The sequence below is a fragment of the Mobula birostris genome, chromosome 4 (assembly GCF_030028105.1).
Source record: "Mobula birostris isolate sMobBir1 chromosome 4, sMobBir1.hap1, whole genome shotgun sequence".
NCBI lineage: Eukaryota > Metazoa > Chordata > Chondrichthyes > Myliobatiformes > Myliobatidae > Mobula > Mobula birostris.
This window is the reverse complement of record NC_092373.1, coordinates 8,918,038-8,938,882: the sequence shown is the minus strand read 5'-3', so window position 1 is coordinate 8,938,882 and position 20,845 is coordinate 8,918,038. Positions and strand designations below refer to the sequence as shown.

General features: G+C 45.3%; 1 protein-coding gene across 6 annotated transcripts in view; it reads right to left on the bottom strand.

The window, feature by feature from the left end:
* The window catches only part of LOC140196152 (interleukin-1 receptor accessory protein-like), an 88,296-nt gene that overhangs the window by 55,480 nt on the left and 11,971 nt on the right, over positions 1-20,845 (bottom strand). For 5 of the 6 annotated variants that reach the window (XM_072254891.1, XM_072254892.1, XM_072254890.1 and 2 more), the window contains 3 exons: positions 16,867-16,996; positions 10,302-10,378; positions 2,283-2,559 (listed from right to left, as the gene is read on the bottom strand). In XM_072254891.1, the coding sequence (XP_072110992.1) occupies positions 2,283-2,559; positions 10,302-10,377 (353 nt within the window). In that variant the 5' untranslated portion in view covers position 10,378; positions 16,867-16,996. Of the gene's footprint in view, positions 1-2,282; positions 2,560-10,301; positions 10,379-16,866; positions 16,997-17,132; positions 17,156-20,845 lie in introns of those variants that run through there. The other variant, XM_072254893.1, reaches the window with a different exon arrangement.

The following is a 20,845-nucleotide window of genomic DNA, read 5'->3' as shown; positions in this document are numbered from 1 at the left end:
ACTTCAACATAGTTTAGGGTGTTATATATTTTAGAGACAGAGTTAAAGGGAGAGATTGAACAGGCTGGGACTTTATTCCTTAGAACATAGGAGACTGAGAGGTGATCTCACGGAGGTGTATAAAACCATGAAAGGCATGAATAGACATTTTCTCCAGTGTTTCTTACTGCCTGTTACATCATTGGTGTTTAATGCAGCAATGAGTGTCCAGGGGGGAATGGCTTTTCCACTCTATCTCTGTCTGTCATTGCCATCTTTTCTATTGTGCCTCTGATGTTACTCAGGGTCCTCAGCAGCACACAGATGCAGAAGGCCACGTTTAGCCTGGCCTCTACCCTTTGACCTGTTTGGCATGGGTCAAAAAGACCAAGAGCCAAAGCACGAAGCCCTAACTCCAGCCAGCACAGCTCTTCAGGTCACTGAGGCATGCAGGACTCCAAACCCTACAACGAGATTGTGCTCCTCTTGGCGGTTTCTCAGAGTTTGGGAATCATAAATTAGGGGGCATAGGTTTAAGGAGAGAAGGTAAAGATCTCATAGAAAATTTCAAGGACATGAGGCAGGCATAGTAACAAGATTTCAAAGACAGTTAGACACGTACATGGATTGGAAAGGTTGAGAAGGTTTTGGGCCAAACACTGGCAAATGGGACCAAGCAGCTTGGGTCATCCTGGTTAGCATAGACCAGTTGGGCCGAAGGGTTTGCTTCTGTGCTATTATACTCTATGCTTGAATAAGTTCACCCTTCATTCTTCTAAACTCCTGGAATACACACCTTAACTATCCAGCCTGTCTTGATGGGACAACCCTCTCACTCCAAAGGCTATTTAACTTCAGTTCTTGGCAGTGTGGTGGAACAGAGGGATCTTGCCACAGATCCCACAAAATTGCCGCACACATTGATAGGGCTGTTAAGAAGGTGTTTGTTGTGTTGACCTTCATTAGTCATGAGTTCAAGAACCACGAGGTAATATGGCATCTACATAAAACTCTGGTTAGACAACACTTAGACTATTGTGTTCAGTTCTGGTCGCCTCATTATAGAATGGATATGAAAGCTTTAGAAAGAGTGCAGGGGAGATTTACCAGGATGCTGCCTGAATTAGAGAGTATGTCTGATGAGGAAAGGTTGAGCGAGCTAAGGTTTTTCTCTTTGCAGAGAAGGAAGATGAGAGATGACCTGATAGAGGTGTACAAGATGATAAGAGGCATAGATTGAGTAGGTTGTCAAACACAATTTCCCGAGATGGAAATGGATAATAATAGATAATGAAAAGTTAACTAATTAATAATAGTAATTTTAAGGTGATTGGAGGAAAGTATAGGGAATGAGGGATGTAGTGTTTTTTTTTTACACACATCGTGGTGGGTGCATGTAACAACCTGACAGGGGTCGTGGTAGAGGCAGATACATTAGCAATATTTAAGAAAATTTAAAAATATTTATTATTTATTTTATTTATTGAGATACAGTGCAGAATAGGCCCTTCCAACCTTCAAACCATGGCCCCCAGCAACTGCCGATTTCACCCTAGCCAAATCACAGGACAACTTACAATGATCAATTAACCTACGAACCAGTACCTCTTTGGACTGTGGGAGGAAACTGGAGCATCCAGAGGAAACCCACGTGGTCACAGGGAGAACGTAAAACTCCTTACAGACAGCAGTAGGAATTGAACCCGGGTCGCTGGTACTGTAAATCATTGTGCTAACCCCTACACTACTGTGACAGGCAAACTGATGATAGAAAAATGGAGAGCTATGTGGGAGGGGGGTGCATTGAAGATACATGAAGATGAAAGATATATATGGACATTGTACTGAAAAAAAGAAAGGACTAACTTGAGAGCTTGCTCATAGAGCGAGCACACAGGCTGAGCAAGTGTGAAATTCCACCCTATGCCCCATGCCTCTATGCCTCTCTGCCTCCATGGCAAACCTGTTCAAGAAGACAAGCTGGATTGTTTTCAACTGCGGCTGCACTTGAAAGAAATGAGGAACTGCTGTGGGTGTGTTCTTGCAGAAACATGGCTCCGGGCCAACATCCCATGAGCCATCAGTCTACAGACCATGACGCTTGGGAACTTGGACTAGGCTATTATTATTTTTAATCTTGTTTTGTAACCGTGTATTTTTCGGCTATATGCACTGTGTGTTGTGTGTGACTGTCAGTACTGCGTTTTGATCCTTGGCCACAGAGGAATGCCATATTCATATGTATGGTTTAATGACAGTTGAACTTGAAATTGAAATCAATCAATTTGCTGGAGCTTCTGTACCTCAACATGCAAGTGTAGTTCCCAGAATCGTTGACAAACGCTGGCCAGAACCACAGCCCCTCTTCCTCACTTGACACCCGCTCCTCCGCCTGCTGAAAATCGATGGGCTCGTCCAGCTCTTCGCCCTGCCTGCTTCTGTACCACAATAGTGTCAGGCCTGACTCACTGTGGTTAGTCCTGATGTCTGCCAGGGGGAGAGGGCAGCTCACTTTCACTGGCTCTCCGTCGTAGGCCTCCACTGCAATGCCACCGTTGGCACCCCAGACCACACATCCTCCTGAAACAGCACACACAGGGGAAGACTGTAGCACAGGTAAACACACTACAGGCAGAAGACAACCAGAATCACAATCAGGTTTAATATCACCGGCATACATCTTGAAATTTGTTGATTTGTGGCAGCTGTACATTGCAATACATAATAATAAAAAATATAAATTACAATAAGTATATGTATAATTAAATAAGTGTACAAAAAGAGGGAAAGCACAGTAAAACAGTGTTCCTGAGTTCATTGTACTTTCAGAAATCTGATGGCAGAGAGGAAGAAATTGTTCTGAAACACTGAGCGTGTGTCTTTAGGCTCCTGTATCTCGTCATCGATGGTAGCAATAAGAAGAGGGTGATGGGGGCGACAACTTCTTCCACTCTTGTCATCAGGCTTTTAAGCAATCCATGAATCTACAACCACTCAATTTCTTTTTCGCACTGTTTATTTATTAACAAAGCAATTTATATGCCTTGCTGCAACTGCTGCCACAGAACAGCAATTTCATTACACATGTCAGTTCTCCCCGTGACCACACGAGACTGCTCTGGGTGCTGGGGTTTCCTCCCACAGTGTGAAGGCATGGTATAATTGGGTAGGGCAGGCTCATTGGGACAGAAGAGACTTTAGCTCAAAATTTTAGGAACAACTTCTTCCTCTTCACCATTCGATTTTAGAGCAATGCATAAACTCACGATTATAGAGACCGCCACCCACCCTAGGGTGTATATGGGGCATCCAGGGAGGGCTAGTGCTTCTGGTGGAGGGGTTTGTCATGTCAATTCTGGGGCAGCTCGCTCAATTTGTTCCCCACCAGACACTCTCCTGTGGCTCCAAGTAGCTGTTTGCTTGCAAGAGCAGCCCGTCCCAGTACGCCGCTTCGACCCCAGGCCAAACCAGGTGAGGAGAGCCAGTAAGATTGGGACGTACCTGTCCTAGCATGTAAAGTCAGCTTCATCACACCAGTCAGATGAGATGAACAGTGAGATCTAACGGCCAGCCAGTCAGTTCTGCAACACTTTGTGGGAGCAAAAGACATGACCAGACACGGTCATCCAATGCAACCAAGGAAGATTCCAGTTGTGATAACTACTTGTACCACTGGACCAGGACTTCCGAAGTCGAGAAGGTGGAACCGCCCCACTGCAGCAGCTTTTCCACTTTTAAAACTCTCCCTCACAGGTTTTCTAGTGTCATCATCCGATACAAGGGGCAACCAATTACTACAGTGCCATGTGGGGTTCAATTCCCACTGCTGTCTCTGAGGAGTTTGTGTGTTCTCCCCTTGACTGTATGGCTTTCCTCCCGTTCCCCTCATTCATTCCAGTGACGTGCAGGTTAATTGGTCACGTGGCTGTATTGGGCAGCGTGAGCTCATGCGGTTAAGATAGTCGTTACCATGCTAAATCTCTCACTAACAGCACTCACAACACGCTGGAGGAACTTAGCAGGTCAGGCAGCATCCGTGGAAACGATTGGTCAACGTTTCGGGCCGGAACCCTTCATCAGGACTGAAGAGAGAAGAGGCAGAGGGCCTATAAAGAAGGTGGAAAGGAGATTCTTACTCAGAAACCCAAAAATGTTTTAATCTAGCCTTATGGTGTTCTAGTCCTGTACTCTGTCCACCAGGGATCCTTGTAAAGGAAAAGTATTTTTACAATTTAGGAATTGTAAAGTCTAACTGGAGATCATTCTAACTGGTTGCATCACCATCTGGTATGGAGGGGCCACTGCACAGGGTCAGAAAAAGCTGCAGGAATCTGCAAATTCAGCTAATTTTATCATGGGCAATGGTGTCTGCAGCATCAAGGGCACCTTCAAAAGGAGATGACTCAAAAAGGCAGCATCCGTCATGAGGGGCCCTCGTCAGCCGGGACATGCCCTCTTCTCACTGCTACCAACGAGGGGAGGGAAAGGAACCTGAAGGCACAGAATCTTCCCCTCTGCTATCAGAGTTTATTTTTTATTTTATTTATTGAGATACAACATGGAACAGGCCCATCAAGCCCTTCAAGCCACGCCACCCAGCAACCCCCAATTTAACCCCAGCCTAACCATGGCACAGTTTACAATGACCAGTTAACCTACCAACCAGTAGGCTCTTGGACTGTGAGGGCACCCAGAGGAAACCTATGAGGTCACAGGGAGAACATTCAAACTCCTTACAAGCAGCTGCTCATTGTCTTCTGAACAGACAACATCCGTTAGTCTTGTGAGACCATGGATCCCAGGCCGCAGGCCTGGGCAGGGTTGTATGGAAGACCAGCAGTTGCCCATGCTGTAAGTCTCCCCTCTCCACGACACCGATGTTGTCCAAGGGAAGGGCATTAGGACCCATACAGCTTGGCACCAGTGTCGTCGCAGAGCAATGTGTGATTAAGTGCCTTGCTCAAGGACACAACACGTTGCCTTGGCTGGGGCTCGAACTCACGACCTTCAGGTAGCTAGTCCAATGCCTTAACCACTTGGCCACGTGCCCACACAAACAGACAATGAAGACAGGTACATATCTTTGTTCTCTTTTTTCTCTAATTTAATTACATATATTTCTTATTTTACAGTTTTTTGTGTATTGCACCGCACTGCAGCCGCAAAACAATAACTTTTATGACATATGCCGGTGATATTAAACCTGATTCTGATTATTACAGTAAGAAGACTGAAGCCATGGTAGAAGCTGCTGATCTGGTCGCTCAGAAGCAACACAGCCACAGATAACACTGGACATTATCTATCTTGTGGTGCATTTCTCTTGCCTTGTATATAAAACCAACAACAAAACTGCAGAGTAAACCACAGGAACTCTTCACACACCTGGACAAGTTGACTACAAACTGATTTGAATTTTATTGTCCAAGCAACATTGCTTTGTATGTACAACTGTGCCACTCCAACCAAGAGCATTTATACTGTGTCCTACTTTACGGTTTGTACAATGTTTAAAGCAATGCTTGGAATTTAAGTAGTCTGAGGCACTTCATATACACGGTGGCCACTTTATTAGGTTAATTAGAAAATTAGTTAATATTACAATCAGATTCCTCTGTGTTTGCCATCTCTGATCATTCGCAATATTTCCAAGCACTGGAATAATTAAAATGATTTGTATTCCAGTCAAGATGGTGCTGAGCTATGGTCTCCCTCCACTGAGGTGGTGGCTCAGACTTAGCTGTCTGTTAGTTTTTTTAGGTTCTTAAGGATTGTTTTGGGGCAGAAATGGGAGTTAGAAGCCAGGTTAGGGTTTAGGGACAGGGATGTGAGGGAATTAGAGGACAAGCCAGAGTCTGAGTCTCCATTCCACCTTAGAAGAGGGCGTAGTCGGATGTCAGGCCTGCAGACCTGTGAGAATGTTTGGGGTCCTCACACCGGTGTGTCCGAAACTCAAGGCCTGGAATTGGGGTCCTCATTGAGGGACCTCATTCGTTGTCATCGATGAGTCCTGGCTTAATACCAAAGATCAAAGCCTGAAGGTCCCACAGAAGTCCAGATCAAAGCGCAAAGGCCAACTGAAGGTCTAGAAGTTGAGGCCTGATGGCTGAAGCCCCAAGTTTGCAAATCTCTGTGAGGATGCTGGGGATATTGAAGGTCCAGAGTCTGTGAATCTACAATGCACTGTAGGACTGTGCGTGTGCAAGGAGGAAAGGGGCTTGTTTTGCTGTTGTTGCTTTGTCATTTACGATGTTGTTTTGTTCTGTGTTGTTCAGCTGAACAATGTGGGCATCCTTCCGCAGGACATCCAACACTGTAATGAGGCAAGGAGAAGGAGCGGAGGTCAGATTGCACCGAGGTTGGAAGGCAGTGATCTCCGAAGACCAAGATCTGAAGCCCTGACCTGATAAATGAGAGCCGGTGACTCCCGAGATCAGTGAGTCCTGGGAGCAGAGGTCCGATGTCAGTTCAGTCCTAGGACCGGAGGTCCGATTTCAGTCAGCAGACCCAGAGGTTGGAGGCCTGTGATTGGTGAGTCCAGAGATCAAAGGCTAGAAGTTGGCAAATCCAGAGTTTGAAGTCTGAAGGTGAAAGCCCCAAGGCAGGCAAGTCTGGACATCGGAAGCCTGGGACCTTAGAGACGGCCTGTGGTGTTGGAGGCCTGTGTGTGTGTGTGTGTGTGTGTGTGTCATGTGATAAATAAATCTGAATCTGAAAATGATGTTCAAGATCACAGACCAGGGAACAAGTACAATGAAATGTGAACGGGAAGACAGGAAGAGATTGTTCCACAGGATATCCAACAGTCTAATGTGACAAATATAGCGGAAGGGGCCAGAGGTCAGAGCTCAGGTTGGAGCACCCCAAGGTCAAGGCTGTGTGCGGGTGGAGGCAGGGGGTTTGGTAGAAAAGTGGTCTGCTTTCCTGCTGCTATTTGTTGTATATTGATTCAGTGATGTTAGGCTGAATATTGTGTGTGTGCTACATTGGTGCCACTTGTGGGCTGTCCCCATAAGTGTGTGTGTGTGTGTGTGTGTGTGTGTGTGTGTGTGATGTGATAAATAAATCTGAATCTGAAAATGATGTTCAAGATCACAGACCAGGGAACAAGTACAATGAAATGTGAACGGGAAGACAGGAAGAGATTGTTCCACAGGATATCCAACAGTCTAATGTGACAAATATAGCGGAAGGGGCCAGAGGTCAGAGCTCAGGTTGGAGCACCCCAAGGTCAAGGCTGTGTGCGGGTGGAGGCAGGGGGTTTGGTAGAAAAGTGGTCTGCTTTCCTGCTGCTATTTGTTGTATATTGATTCAGTGATGTTAGGCTGAATATTGTGTGTGTGCTACATTGGTGCCACTTGTGGGCTGTCCCCATAAGTGTGTGTGTGTGTGTGTGTGTGTGTGTGTGTGTGTGTGTGTGTGTGTGTGTGTGTGTGTGAGAGAGAGAGAGAGACAGAAACACCCTGCCTCGGGTGGTAGTCGAGGCAGATACATTAGGGACATTAAATAAACTCAGAGATTTATTGAATGATAGAAAAATTGGAGGGTTCTGTGGGAGGGAAGGGCTACATTGATCTTCGAGTGGCTAAAAGGTCAGCATAACATCACGGGCCGAAGGGCCTGTATTGTGCTGCAGTAACCTATATTCTATGTTCTATTTGGCAAGTACATTGTCAGAGGGCTATGGGCCAAATGTGGGCAAATGGGACTAGCTTAATTGGAATCTTGGTCAACACAGATTAGATGGGCTGAAGGGCCTGCTTCTATGACGTATTGAATTGAATTGACTTTATTTCTTATATTCTTCACATACATGAGTAAAAATCTTTACGTTACATCGCCGTTTAAATGTGCAATATGCGATTGTAGCAATTTATTATAATTTATAATAAATATAGCAGTCAATGTAACATAGAGTGCACTCAAATCAAAGTGAGTTAATCAGTCTGATGGCCTGGTGGAAGAAGCTGTCCCAGAACCTGTTGGTCCTGGCTTTAATGCTGCGGTACTGTTTCCCAGATGGTAGCAGCTGGAACAGTTTGTGGTTGGGGTGACTCGGGTCCCCAACGATCCTTTGGGCCCTTTTTACACACTTGTCTTTGTAAATGTCCTGAATCGTGGGAAGTTCACAACTATAGATGCGCTGGGCTGTACACACCACACTCTGCGATTAAGGGAGGTACAGTTCCCATACCAGGCAGCGATACCGCCAGTCAGGATGCTTTCAGTTGTGCCCCTGTGAAAGTTCTTAGGATTTGGGGGTCCATACCAAACTTCCTCAACCGTCTGAGGTGAAAGAGACGCTGTTGTGCCTTTTCCAGCACACAGCTGGTCTCTATGAAGCAAGAACCAGCTCAGAGTCAGTGTGAGGTCGTGTCAATGAGGCACTTACTGTGCCAGTCAGCACATTAGGTACCATATAAAGGGGATACTAATTGGCTGGTTAGTTCTCCATGGCCTCCAAGTGCCACAGACAGGTTAAATTCGGGAGATCCAAAGGCTGTTAAATGCACCATATCAGTGTGAGACTTTCTATTTCAAGGTTGAATCACAATTTTAATGGACGAACTCCATGTACCCATCCAGCAATTCGCTAGCAACCATGAATAAACATGTCCGTGCCCATGTCCACAGAGCATGAGAGAAATAACCATCCAAAAAAAACCCATCAGGGTCGTAAAGAGTGCTTCTGGCACAGTGGCCTGCATGTGTTGGTTTTCCACAGGTGCTCCGGTTTCCTCCCACAGTCCAAAGATGTTCCAGGTAGGTGAATTGGTCATTGTAAATTGTCCCGTGATTAGGTTAGGGTTAATGGGGTTTGTCGAGTGTTGCTGGGGTGGTGTAGCTTGGAGGGCCAGAAGGATCTGCTTTGTGCTGTATCGTTAAATAAAACTAAAATGCTGAAGTTGTAGGGAAGGCATTGGTGAGGACAACTTGGCGCAGGTCTGGTCACCTGCCTTCTGGAAAGATGTCAGTAAGAGTACAGGGAAAATTTTGAAGGATGTTGCCAGGACTTGAGGACCTGAGCTATAAGGAACAGTTGAATAGGAGAATGAGGGGAGATTTCATTGAGGTATACAAAATTATGAGCGGGACAGATAGGATAAATGCATGCAGACTTTTTCCACTGAGATTCGGTGGGGCTAGAATTAGAGGTCATGGGTTAGAGGTGAAGGGTGAAATGCTTGAGGGGAACATGAGTGGGGATTTCACTCAGAGGGTGGGGACTGTGTGGAGCGAGCTGTCGCTGGAAGTGGGGAGTGCGGGTTTGATCTCAACAATTAAGAGAAGTTTGGATAGGTACATGGATGGGAGTGCTATGAAGGGCTATGGTTCAAGAACAGATCAATAGGACTCAGTTGATTAATAGTTTTGCACAGACTAGATGGGCTGAAGGGCCTGTTTCTATGCTGTAGGGTTCAATGACTGTGACTAAACTATGCAACCAATAAGTACAAAGGAAACTGTTCCACAAAGTAACAAGGATGGTTAATTACTATCTTGGCTTTAATCTAATGCAAAGATAATACTCAAAGACTGAACAAACTCAGAGATTTGGATCAACTGCCACTCTAAGGACTCATAAAATATCCATCTCCAAGAGTGGGCTTCAGGGTCTGAGGAGTTGAAGAGGTGTCTTCCCACTGAGGTGTTAAAAGGATATGTCCTGTACCTAATAAAATGGCCACTAGGTGTTATGTTCGCAATCTTCTGCTGCACACCACTGTTGTAATGTGTGGTTATTTGAGTTACTGTCACCTTCCTGTCAGCTTGACCCGGTCTGGCCATTCTCCTCTGACCTTTCTCATTAACAAGATATTTTTGCCCACAGAACTGCTGCTCACTGGATTTTGTTCTCTTTCTCGCAGCATTCTCTGTAAACTCTAGAGACTGTTGTGCGTGAAAATCTCAGAAGATCAGCAGTTTCTGAGATACTCAAACCATATTGTCTGACACCAACAATCATTCCATGGTCAAAGTCACTTAGATCACATTTCTTCCCCATTCTGATGTTTGATCTGAACAACAATTGAACCTCTTGACCATGTCTGCTTGCTTTTATGCATTGAGCTGTTCCCACATGATTGGCTGATTAGATATTTGCATTAACGAGAAGATATACAGGTGTACCTAATAAAGTGGCCACTGAGTGCAGATGAAAAGGAGAGATTTGCATGAAAGCTCATTGAACACCAATTTATAGGCTTGCCTTAAACCAGATGGGCTGAATGGCCCCATTGATTTGGCTGTCATATTGCCTACAAGCATGGTCGCATTCTGATGCTACTGAAAAAGTCAACCAATCGCAGGGTCTCACTCACCAGATTCACCGTGGATCTCCCTGACTTCAGTGCTGACCAACAGGCCCAGGACCAAGATCGAGAGGGCACGACGCATCCTGGTACAGAGCAAGAGCAGCCTTAGCACTTCATTAAAGAACACAGAAGAGAGTTGAAGCCGAAGGCAAGAGAGCTGTGACCACAGGCACAGAACAGGCTTCCTGCTGTAAATGCTCCAACACTGTACGGAAGAAAAGTTCAGGAAACAGTTTCTCAGAATATCTAACCCAGCAGTCCACTGGATGAGCTCAGCAAGTCAGGCAGGATCCAAGGAAGGAAATGGGCAGTTAATATTTTCAAGTGAGGACCCTTCATCTAGACTGAACAAGAGAAGATTTCAAAAGGCTCTTAGATAGGCACTTGGATGTACAGAGAACTGAGGGACAGATAGGTAAAATGGATCTGTTACACATTTAATTACAAGTTTAATTACTTAGGCACAACTTTGACATACAGCATAGAAGCAGGCACTTCGACCCATCTCATCCATGACGAACTATTAATCCGCCTCGTCCTATCGACCTACACTGGGACCATAGCCCTCCATACCCCTCCCATCGATATACCTATCCAACTTACTCTTAAACGTTGATATTAAACCTGAATCCACCACTTCTGATGGCAGCTCGTTCCGCATTCTCACCACTCTCTGAAGGGAAGGTGTTCCCTTCATGTTTCCCTTAAACAGTTCATCTTTCACACTTGACCTATGACTTCGAGTTCGAGCCTCACCCAACCTCACTGGAAAAAGCCTGCTTGCATTTACCCTAGCTATACCCCTCATAATTTTGTACCCCTCTTTCAAATCTCCCCTCATTCTCCTACACTCCAGGGAATAAAGTCCTCACCTATTCAACACCATGGGGCGAAGGCCCTGTTCCTGAGCTGTACTGTTCTGTGCTCTGTGTTCTACAACCACAACCCCCATCATCTAACACTTTCCACTCCTCCATCTGCCTATCATCCCCCCTCACCTGGATCCACCCATCACCTCCCAGCCTCTATTCTCACTATCCCCTCCTGCATCTGCCTATCATCCCTCCTCACCTGGATCCACCCGTCACCTCCCAGCTCTTACTCCACACTTTCTATACTAGCCATCTCCCCTCTGTTTTTCAGTCCTGATGAAGGGTCTCAACCCAAAATGTCAACTGTCCCATTTCTCTCCACAGACGCTGCCTGACCTGCTGAGTTCCTCCAGCATTTTGAGCAACACACATCAAAGTTGCTGGTGAACGCAGCAGGCCAGGCAGCATCTGTAGGAACAGGTGCGGTCGACGTTTCAGGCCGAGACCCTTCGTCAGGACTAACTGAAGGAAGAGTGATTAAGGGATTTGAAAGTTGGAGGGGGAGGGGGAGATCCAAAATGATAGGAGAAGACAGGAGGGGGAGGGATGGAGCCAAGAGCTGGACAGGTGATAGGCAAAAGGGGATACGAGAGGATCATGGGACAGGAGGTCCGGGAAGAAAGACAAGGGGGGGGGGGACCCAGAGGATGGGCAAGAGGTATATTCAGAGGGACAGAGGGAGAAAAAGGAGAGTGAGAGAAAGAATGCGTACATAAAAATAAGTAACAGATGGGGTACGAGGGGGAGGTGGGGCCTTAACGGAAGTTAGGGAAGTCAATGTTCATGCCATCAGGTTGGAGGCTACCCAGACGGAATATAAGGTGTTGTTCCTCCAACCTGAGTGTGGCTTCATCTTTACAGTAGAGGAGGCCGTGGATAGACATGTCAGAATGGGAATGAGATGTGGAATTAAAATGTGTGGCCACTGGGAGATCCTGCTTTCTCTGGCGGACAGAGCGTAGCTGTTCAGCAATCTGGCGGACAGATTCGTCAGGACTAACTTAAAGAAGAGATAGCATTCAAATCTCTTACTATCTCTTCTTTCAGTTAGTCCTGACGAAGGGTCTGGGCCCGAAACGTCGACTGTACCTCTTCCTAGATGTGCTGCCTTGCCTGCTGCGTTCACCAGCATTTTTTGTGTGTGTTGCTTGAATTTCCAGCATCTGCAGATTTCCTCGTGTTTGCACTTCTAATTGTGGTCTAATCCAACCTCAGTGGAAAAAGCCTGTTTGCATTTACCCTACCTACACCACGCATACTTTTCGATACCACTAATAAATCTCCTCTCAATCTTCTGAACTCTAAAGAATCAAGTCCTAACCTGTTCAACCTTTCCCTATAGCTCAGATGTTGGTCCTGATAGAACAATTGAAAGGTACTTGGTCATGACCATGGATAGAAAAGATTTAGATGGGAACCTTGGTCGGTATCGACCAGATGAGCCAAAGAGCCTAATCCCTGACAGTATTTTTAATTTTATTTAGAAAAACATCATGATTACAAAGACATCAAGGTAGAGTTGTGGTTAGCACAATGCTATTACAGCTCGAGGCGTTCCACAGTTTGGAACTGAATTCCACAGCCACCTGTCAGGAGTCACGTAATAAGGATAATGTCACAATTGTAATGGAGGACTTCAGTATGCAAGAGGATTGGGAAAATCAGGTTTGTGTCGAATCGCAAGAGAGGGAATATGTTGAATGATTACGAGATGGCTTTTTAGAGCAGCTTGTCCTTGAACCTACTCAGAGAAAGGCAATCTTAGATTGGGTGTTGTGTAATAATCTGATTTTATTAGGGAGTTTAATGTCAAAGAACCCTTAAGAGCACAGGAGTACATTCAGCCAGAGACTCATTCCTCCAAGATGCAGCACAGAGCGTCATAGGAAGTCATTCCTGCCTGTGGCCATCAAACTTTACAACTCCTCCCTTGGAGAGTCAGACACCCTGAGCCGATAGGCTGGTCCTGGATTTATTTCATAATTTACTGGCATAATTTACATATTACTATTTAACTATTTATGGTTCTATTACTATTTATTATTTATGGTGCAACTGTAACGAAAACTAATTTCCCCCTGGAATCAATAAAGTATGACTATGACTAAGAGACAGTGATCATAACGTGATTGAATTCATACTGCAATTTGAGAGGGAGAAGCATAACTCACATGTATCAGTATCACAATGGAATAAAGGGAATTACAGAGGCAAGAGAGAGGAGCTTTCCCAGAAGGATTGGAGGAGAACACTGGTGCCGATGACAGCAGAGTAGAGGTGTCTGAAGTTTCTGGGAATAGTCCACAAGATGCAGGGTAGATATGTCCCTCAAAAGAAGTAGTTCTCAAAAGGCAGGGCTAGGCAACCGTGGCTGACAAGGGAAGTTGAGGACTGCATAAACAAAGGAAAGGGCATGTAAAGTAGCAAAAGTGAGTGGGATGTTGGATGATTGGGAAGTTTTTAAAATCCAACAAAAAGCAACTTAAAAAGCTATAGGAAGGGAAAAGATGAAATATGAGGACAAACTATCCAATACTATAAAGCAAAATACAAAAAGTTTTTCTTCAGCTATATAAAGAGTAAAAGGGATGACAGAATTGATATTGGACCACTAGAAAATGATGCTGGTGAGGTAGTAATGGGGGGGGGGGGTGCAAAGAAATGGCAGATGAACTTAATGACGACTTTGCATCACTCTTTACAGTGGAAGACACTAGCAGTGTGCAAAACATCTATGAGTGTCAGGGAGCAGGAGTGAGTGCCATTGCTATTATAAAGGAGGAAGTGCAGGCAAACTCAATGGTCTTAAGGTGGATTAGTCTCCCAGACCAGATGGACTATATCCCAGAGTACTGAGAGAGGTTGCTGAAGAGATAACGGATGTATTGGTCATGATCTTTCAAGAATTCACTTGATTCCATCATGGTCCTGAAGGACTGGAAGATTGCAAATATCACTCCACTCTTTAAGAAAGGAGGAAGGCAGAAGGCAAAAGAATGGAAATTATAGGCCAGTTAGCCTATCGTCAGTGGTTGGGAATGTGTTTAAGTCTATTATTATGGATGAGGTTTTGAGGTACAGTACTTGGAGCTTAATGATAAAATAAATCAAAGTCAGCTTGGTTAACCAATTTCCCCAGGGATCAATAAAGTATGACTATGACTATGTTTCTGTAAAGAGAAACATTTTTGCCCGACAAATCTGTTAGAATTCTTCGAGAAAGTAGCAAGCAGGGTGGAGAAAAGAGAGGTAGTGGATGTCATTTACTTGGATTTTCAGAAGGCATTTAATAAGGTGCCACACATGAAGCTGATTAACAAGGTAAAATCCTATGATGTTACAGGAAGGATACTGGCATGTATAGTGGAATGGCTGACAGGCAGGAGGCAGTGTGTGGGAATAAAAGAGGCTTTTTCTGGTTGGCTGCTAATGACTAGTGGTGTTCCTCAGGGGTCAGTATTGGGACCACTACTTTTCACAATGTTTGTCAGTGATTTAGATCATGGAATTGATGGCCTTGTGGTAAAGTCTGTAGATGATACGAAGATTGGTGGAGGGGTAGGTAGTGCTGAGGAAGCAATGCGATTGCAGCAGAACTTAGACAAATTAGAAGAATGGGCAAAAAAGTAGCAGATGGAATACAATTTTAGGAATTGCATGGTAATATATTTTGGGAAAAGGAACAATAATGCAGGCTATTATCTAAATGGGGAGAAGGTTCAAACATCAGAGGTGCAGAGGGACTTAGGAGTCCTTATGCAAGACTCCCAGAAGGTTAATTCACAGGTTGAGTCTGTGGTAACGAAGGCAAATGCAATGTTGACATTTATTTCAAGGAGAATAGAATATAAAAGCAAGGAGATTACTCTGAGCCTTTATAGGACACTAGTCAGACTGCACTTGGAGTATTGTCAACCCCTGGAGGACTAAGGAGGGGAAAAAGGGTTCAAAGGAACAGCCATGATTGAATGTTGGAGCAGACTCGATGGGCCAAATGGCCTAATTCTGCTCCTATGTGTTACGGTCTTATGGACTGTGACTCTAGGGACAACTTACAGCAGCCATTTAAACTACTGACCCCGCACATCTTTGGTACATGGGAGGAAACCGGGATGGAAAGCCAACATGATCACACAACAGGTCCACGCACACAGCACAGGGGGGTCAAGATCAAACCGGGTCCCCGGTGCCCCATGGCAGTGGTTCAACCAACTGATCAGTAACCCTGCTATGTGCTGATACTGTGTGGAAAAGTAGGTCACTTCTTGTCTGCTGTCAACAACTGTTTGATGCTCAGTTTCAACAGCAATTGATTGATCTGATCCCATCTGGTAAAATGTGTTTTGCTACTAACTAGTGAGATGCTGGTGCCACTTAATTTTAATTAAATTTCCCAAGGCAGGGACAGCACTGGTTAGGTAGAGAGTGAGGATCCCTCTCTGGGGTCCCATCTCATTCTCCCCAGGACGGGGTCAGCAAAGGTTAGGTAGAGAGCAAGAATCACTCTTTATAAGGTACTGAGACCACATTTAGAATATTGTGAGTGGTTTCGAGCACATTATATAAGACAAGATGTGCTGGCATTGGAGAGGGTCCAGAGGAGGTTCACAAAGTTGATTCTGGGAATGAAAGGGTTTAATGTTGGGAGTATTTGACGGCTCTGGGCCTGTACTCGCTGGAACTTAGAAGAATGAGTGGGGATCTCACTGAAACCTTTCAAATATTGAAAGATAGCGTGGATGTGGAAAGGATGCTTCCTGTAGTAGGTGAGTCAAGGACCAGAGGGCACAGGCCCAAATAGTGGCTGTGGAATTCATTACTGCAAGTGGCTGTGGAGGCCAAATCATTGGGTGTATTTAAAGAGGAGGGTGATAGTTTCTGGATTAGTAAGACTGTTCAAGGTTATAGAGAGAAGGCAAGAGAATGGGGTTGAGAGGGATAATAAATTAGCCATGATGGAATGGTGGTACAGACTCGATGGACAGAATGGCCAAATTCAATGCCTTATAATCTTACGGTCTTTACCATTCCATCACACACACACACACACACACACACACAGGGTAAGAGAGCGCAGGTTAGACTCAGAATGAAGTTGCCTTTACACTGTCCCATCACACACTCCCAGGGCAGGGACAGTACAAGTTAGATATAAACCTTCCTCCCCATCATCCCAACCAAAAACCTCCAGAGGGACAAGTTGAGCAAAACTCCTTCCACACCATCCCATCACACTCCTCCAGAGGGATACCTTGAGCAAAGCACCCTGTACACTGACCTGTCACCCGAATCCACAGGGACAGAATAGGTTCACTGTCAAGCTAAGCACGGTATCCCATCACCCACCCACAAAGGGATGGGACAATTTAGATATATGGCAAAGCTCCCCCCGCACCCCCCCCCGACCATTCCATGACACTCACCCACAGGATAGGACAGGTTGAAGGTCCCTCCAAACCATTCTATCATCCACTCCCAAGGGGACAGGGCCGGCAATTAAATCTGCACCATCCCATACCACACTCCCTAGGCAGAGGTTAGTACTGGATTGGAGCTCCCTCCATCCTGTGCTGTCACACACACCAGGGGAAGGGACAAGCACTAGTTAGATGAAGAGTGAAGCTTCCTCTGCACTATTCCTCATGTTCCCCATGGTCAACCCTGGGTTGATACTGTGTTTGAAACTAGCAGATACTTACAGGCCGAAGTGCAAACCGTCAAAGTTGACAACGACAGCTCGTAGGCCAAACTTCAGGAGAGAGACGTGAAGTGAATTATCTTGGCAAGCCTGCTAATGGCACCAGTCAGGACGTGTCTCAAGCGTTTCCACTGTCAACGGGAAAGGAAAACCAGTCTTATTTATAAATCACTTAATACAGCCTCTCTAACATAGCAACGGAGCTTGAGATGAGTCACACTAGTGTTTTAACAGACACAGAATCACACATGAAAGAGCAACACCCACAAAACCTGGAGGAACTCAGACGCAGTATAACCCAGGGTTGGCCATGAGGAACAGTGCAGAGGGAACTTCACTCTGTATCTAACAGGTGCCGTCCTTCCCCTCATGCGTGTGACAGTGACCTTCACCAGGACTGGAAAGAAAGCAGGAAGAGGACAGAGTAAGAAGGAGGGGGTGAGGCAGAGGAAGAAGTACATGCTTCCTTTCCAGTCCTGCCTGATGAAATTTCTTGGCTTGAAACGTCAACTGTTTATTCCCCTCCAAAGATGCTGCCTGACTTCCTGAGTTCCTCCAGCATTTTATGTATGTTACTCTGGATTTCCAGCATCTGCAGAATCATTTGTCCTAATATCTTAAATGAAGGGGGTGGGTTTTTGAGGCCAGTTCATTGGCTATATTTAAGAGGGAGTTAGATATGGCCCTTGTGGCTAAAGGGATCAGGGGGTATGCAGGGAAGGCAGGTACAGGGTTCTGAGTTGGATGATCAGCCACGATCATAGTGAATGGCGGTGCAGGCTCGAAGGGCCGAATGCCCTACTCACGCACCTATTTTCTATGTTTCTATGTTTTAAGGAGGAAGTGTGGGAGGGACAGGAAATGGTTTGAGGGAGATATTCTAGAGATTAGGGCCCAGGCAGCCGTTGACATGCTAACCAAAAGTGGGGCATTGGAAATCATAATAATGATAATAACAAAAATAACTTATTTATAGAGCACTTTTCATATAGCTGATGTAGTTCAAGGTGCTTTACACTGGGATAAAGTGCAACATGTTACTTAGAAGCAAGGTTCAATAAATAGGTTTTGAGCTGGCATTAGAAAGTGCCAACTGAGACTGCATCCCTTATAGTTTTAGGCATTGAATTCCACAGTTCAGGAGCATAGTCCAGAAAAGCTGAGCTGACAATTGTCTTTTGAGGAAGATTGTTTAAATTTAAGAGGTTGGTGGAGGAAGGCCTGAGAGATTGAGCAGGATATCCATTTTTAAAAATTTTTTTTGGCATATACTACCTGTGTGCGTGCGAGTCTGTGCATGTGCTTGTGTGCACGTCTGTACGTGTGCATCCATGACGATGTCACTTTCATGGCTTTTAACAAGGCGCGGAGCGAGAGAGAGAGAGACTGTGTGGCGCATTACTCCTCACACAGACATTTTCGCAGCATTTTTTCCCTTTATTTTACGGGGTCGAGTTGCGATCTCGACACTCAACCCAGCATGGATGGAAAGCGTACTCGGGAGCGGACCCGACTGGTTTCGAACCCAGGAACCTCCGCTCCCGGGTCTGGCGCTGATATCATTGCGCCACCAGCTGGCCCAGAGCAGGATTTCCAATTGTTCAAAGTTCAAAGTAAAAATTATTATCAGAGCATATTCATGTCACCACATACAACCCTGAGATTCTTTTACTGCTGGGCATACTTAGCAAATCTATAGAACAGTAACTGTAAACAGGATCTGTAAACTGTAAACAAACTATGCAAATAGTTTGGAGTTGATCGTCAAGGATGAGGTTACAGAGTACCTGGAGGCATATGACAAGATAGGCAGAACTCAGCATGGATGCCTTAAAGGAAAATCCTGCCTGACAAACCTATTACAATTTTTTGAGGAAATTACAAGTAGGCTAGACAAGAGACATGCAGTGGATGTTGTATATTTGGATTTTCAGAAGGCCTTTGACAAGGTGCCACACATGAGGCTACTTATCAAGATAAGAGCCCATGGAATTACGGGGAAGTTACATACGTGGATAGAGCATTGGCTGACTGGCAGGAAACAGAGAGTGGGAATAAAGGGATCCTATTCTGGTTGGCTGCCGGTTACCAGTGGTGTTCCACAGGGGTCCTTGTTGGGGCCGCTTCTTTTTTCGTTGTACATCAACGATTTGGATTATGGAATAGATGGCTTTGTGGCTAAGTTTGCTGATGATATGAAGATAGGTGGGTAGTGCTGAGGAAACAGAGAGTCTGCAGAGAGACTTGGATGGATTGGAAGAATGGGCAAAGAAGTGGCAAATGAAATACAATGTTGGAAAGTGTATGGTTATGTACTTTGGCAGAAGAAATAAACGGGCAGACTATTATTTAAATGGGGAGAGAATTCAAAGTTCTGAGATACAACGGGACTTGGGAGTCCTTGGGAGTCCTTAAGGTTAACCTCCAGGTTGAGTCGGTGGTGAAGAAGGCGAATGCAATGTTGGCATTCATTTCTAGAGGAATAGAGTATTGGAGCAGGGATGTGATGTTGAGGCTCTATAAGGCGCTGGTGAGACCTCACTTGGAGTACTGTGGGCAGTTTTGGTCTCCTTATTTAAGAAAGGATGTGCTGATGTTGGAGAGGGTACAGAGAAGATTCACTAGAATGATTCCGGGAATGAGAGGGATAACGTATGAGGAACGTTTGTCCACTCTTGGACTGTATTCCTTGGAGTTTAGAAGAATGAGGGGAGACCTCATAGAAACATTTCGAATGTTGAAAGGCATGGACAGAGTGGATGTGGCAAAGTTGTTTCCCATGATGGGGGAGTCTAGTACGAGAGGGCATGACTTAAGGATTGAAGGGCGCCCATTCAGAACAGAGATGCGAAGACATTTTTTTAGTCGGAGGGTGGTGAATCTATGGAATTTGTTGCCACGGGCAGCAGTGGAGGCTAAATCATTGGGTGTATTTAAGGCAGAGATTGGTAGGAATCTGAGTAGCCAGGGCATCAAAGGTTATGGTGAGAAGGCGGGGGAGTGGGACTAAATGGGAGAATGGATCAGCTCATGATAAAATGGTGGAGCAGACTCGATGAGCCAAATGGCCGACTTCTGCTCCTTTGTCTTATGGTCCTATGGTCTAAATGCAGATAATAAATAACGAGCATGAATGAACAAGCTAAAAGAGTCCTGAAAAGAGTGTAGCTAACCCCTTTTGTTCAAGAGCCTGATGGCTGAGGGGTAGTAACTGTTCTTGAACCTGGTGAGTCCTGAGGCACCTGTACCTTCTACCTGTTGGCAGCAGCAAGAAAAGAGCACGGCCTGGGTGGTGAGGGTTGTTGATGATGGATGCTGCTTTTCTACGGCAACAATTCATGTAGATGTGCTCGATGATTGGGAGAGCTTTACCCGTGATGTACTGAGCCAAATCCAATACATTTTGTAAGATTTTCTGCTCAAAGGTGTTGTTGGTGTTCCCGTACCAGGCCGTAATGCAGCCACTCAGCACACCTTCCACCACACATCTATAGAAGTTTGCCAAGGTTTTCGATGACATGCTGAATCTCTGCAGACTCCTGAGGAAGTAGAGTTATTGTTGTGCTTTCTTCACAATTATAGTTATACGATGGGTCCAGGACAGGTCCTCTGAGATTGTGGCACCGAATATTACTGGCTCATATTCTCTGGTTTCTTCTGGTTTCCCTTTCCTGAAGTCTACAATCAGTTCCTTGATCTTATTGAAGCTGAGTGAGAGGTTGTTGTTATTACACCACTCAGCCAAGTTTCCAACCTCCCTCCTGTGTGATGATTCATCAACCCCTTTGACACAGCCCACAACAGTGGTGTCATCAGCAAAATTATATGGGGTGTTAGAGCTGTACTTAACCACACAGTCAGCGGTGTAAAGCAAGCAGAGCAGGGGGCTAAGCACACATCCCTGCCCTTCTCCTGTGCTGAAGATTGTGGAGGAGATATTTTTGCCAGTTCAAACTGACTGGGGTCTACAAGTGAGGAAA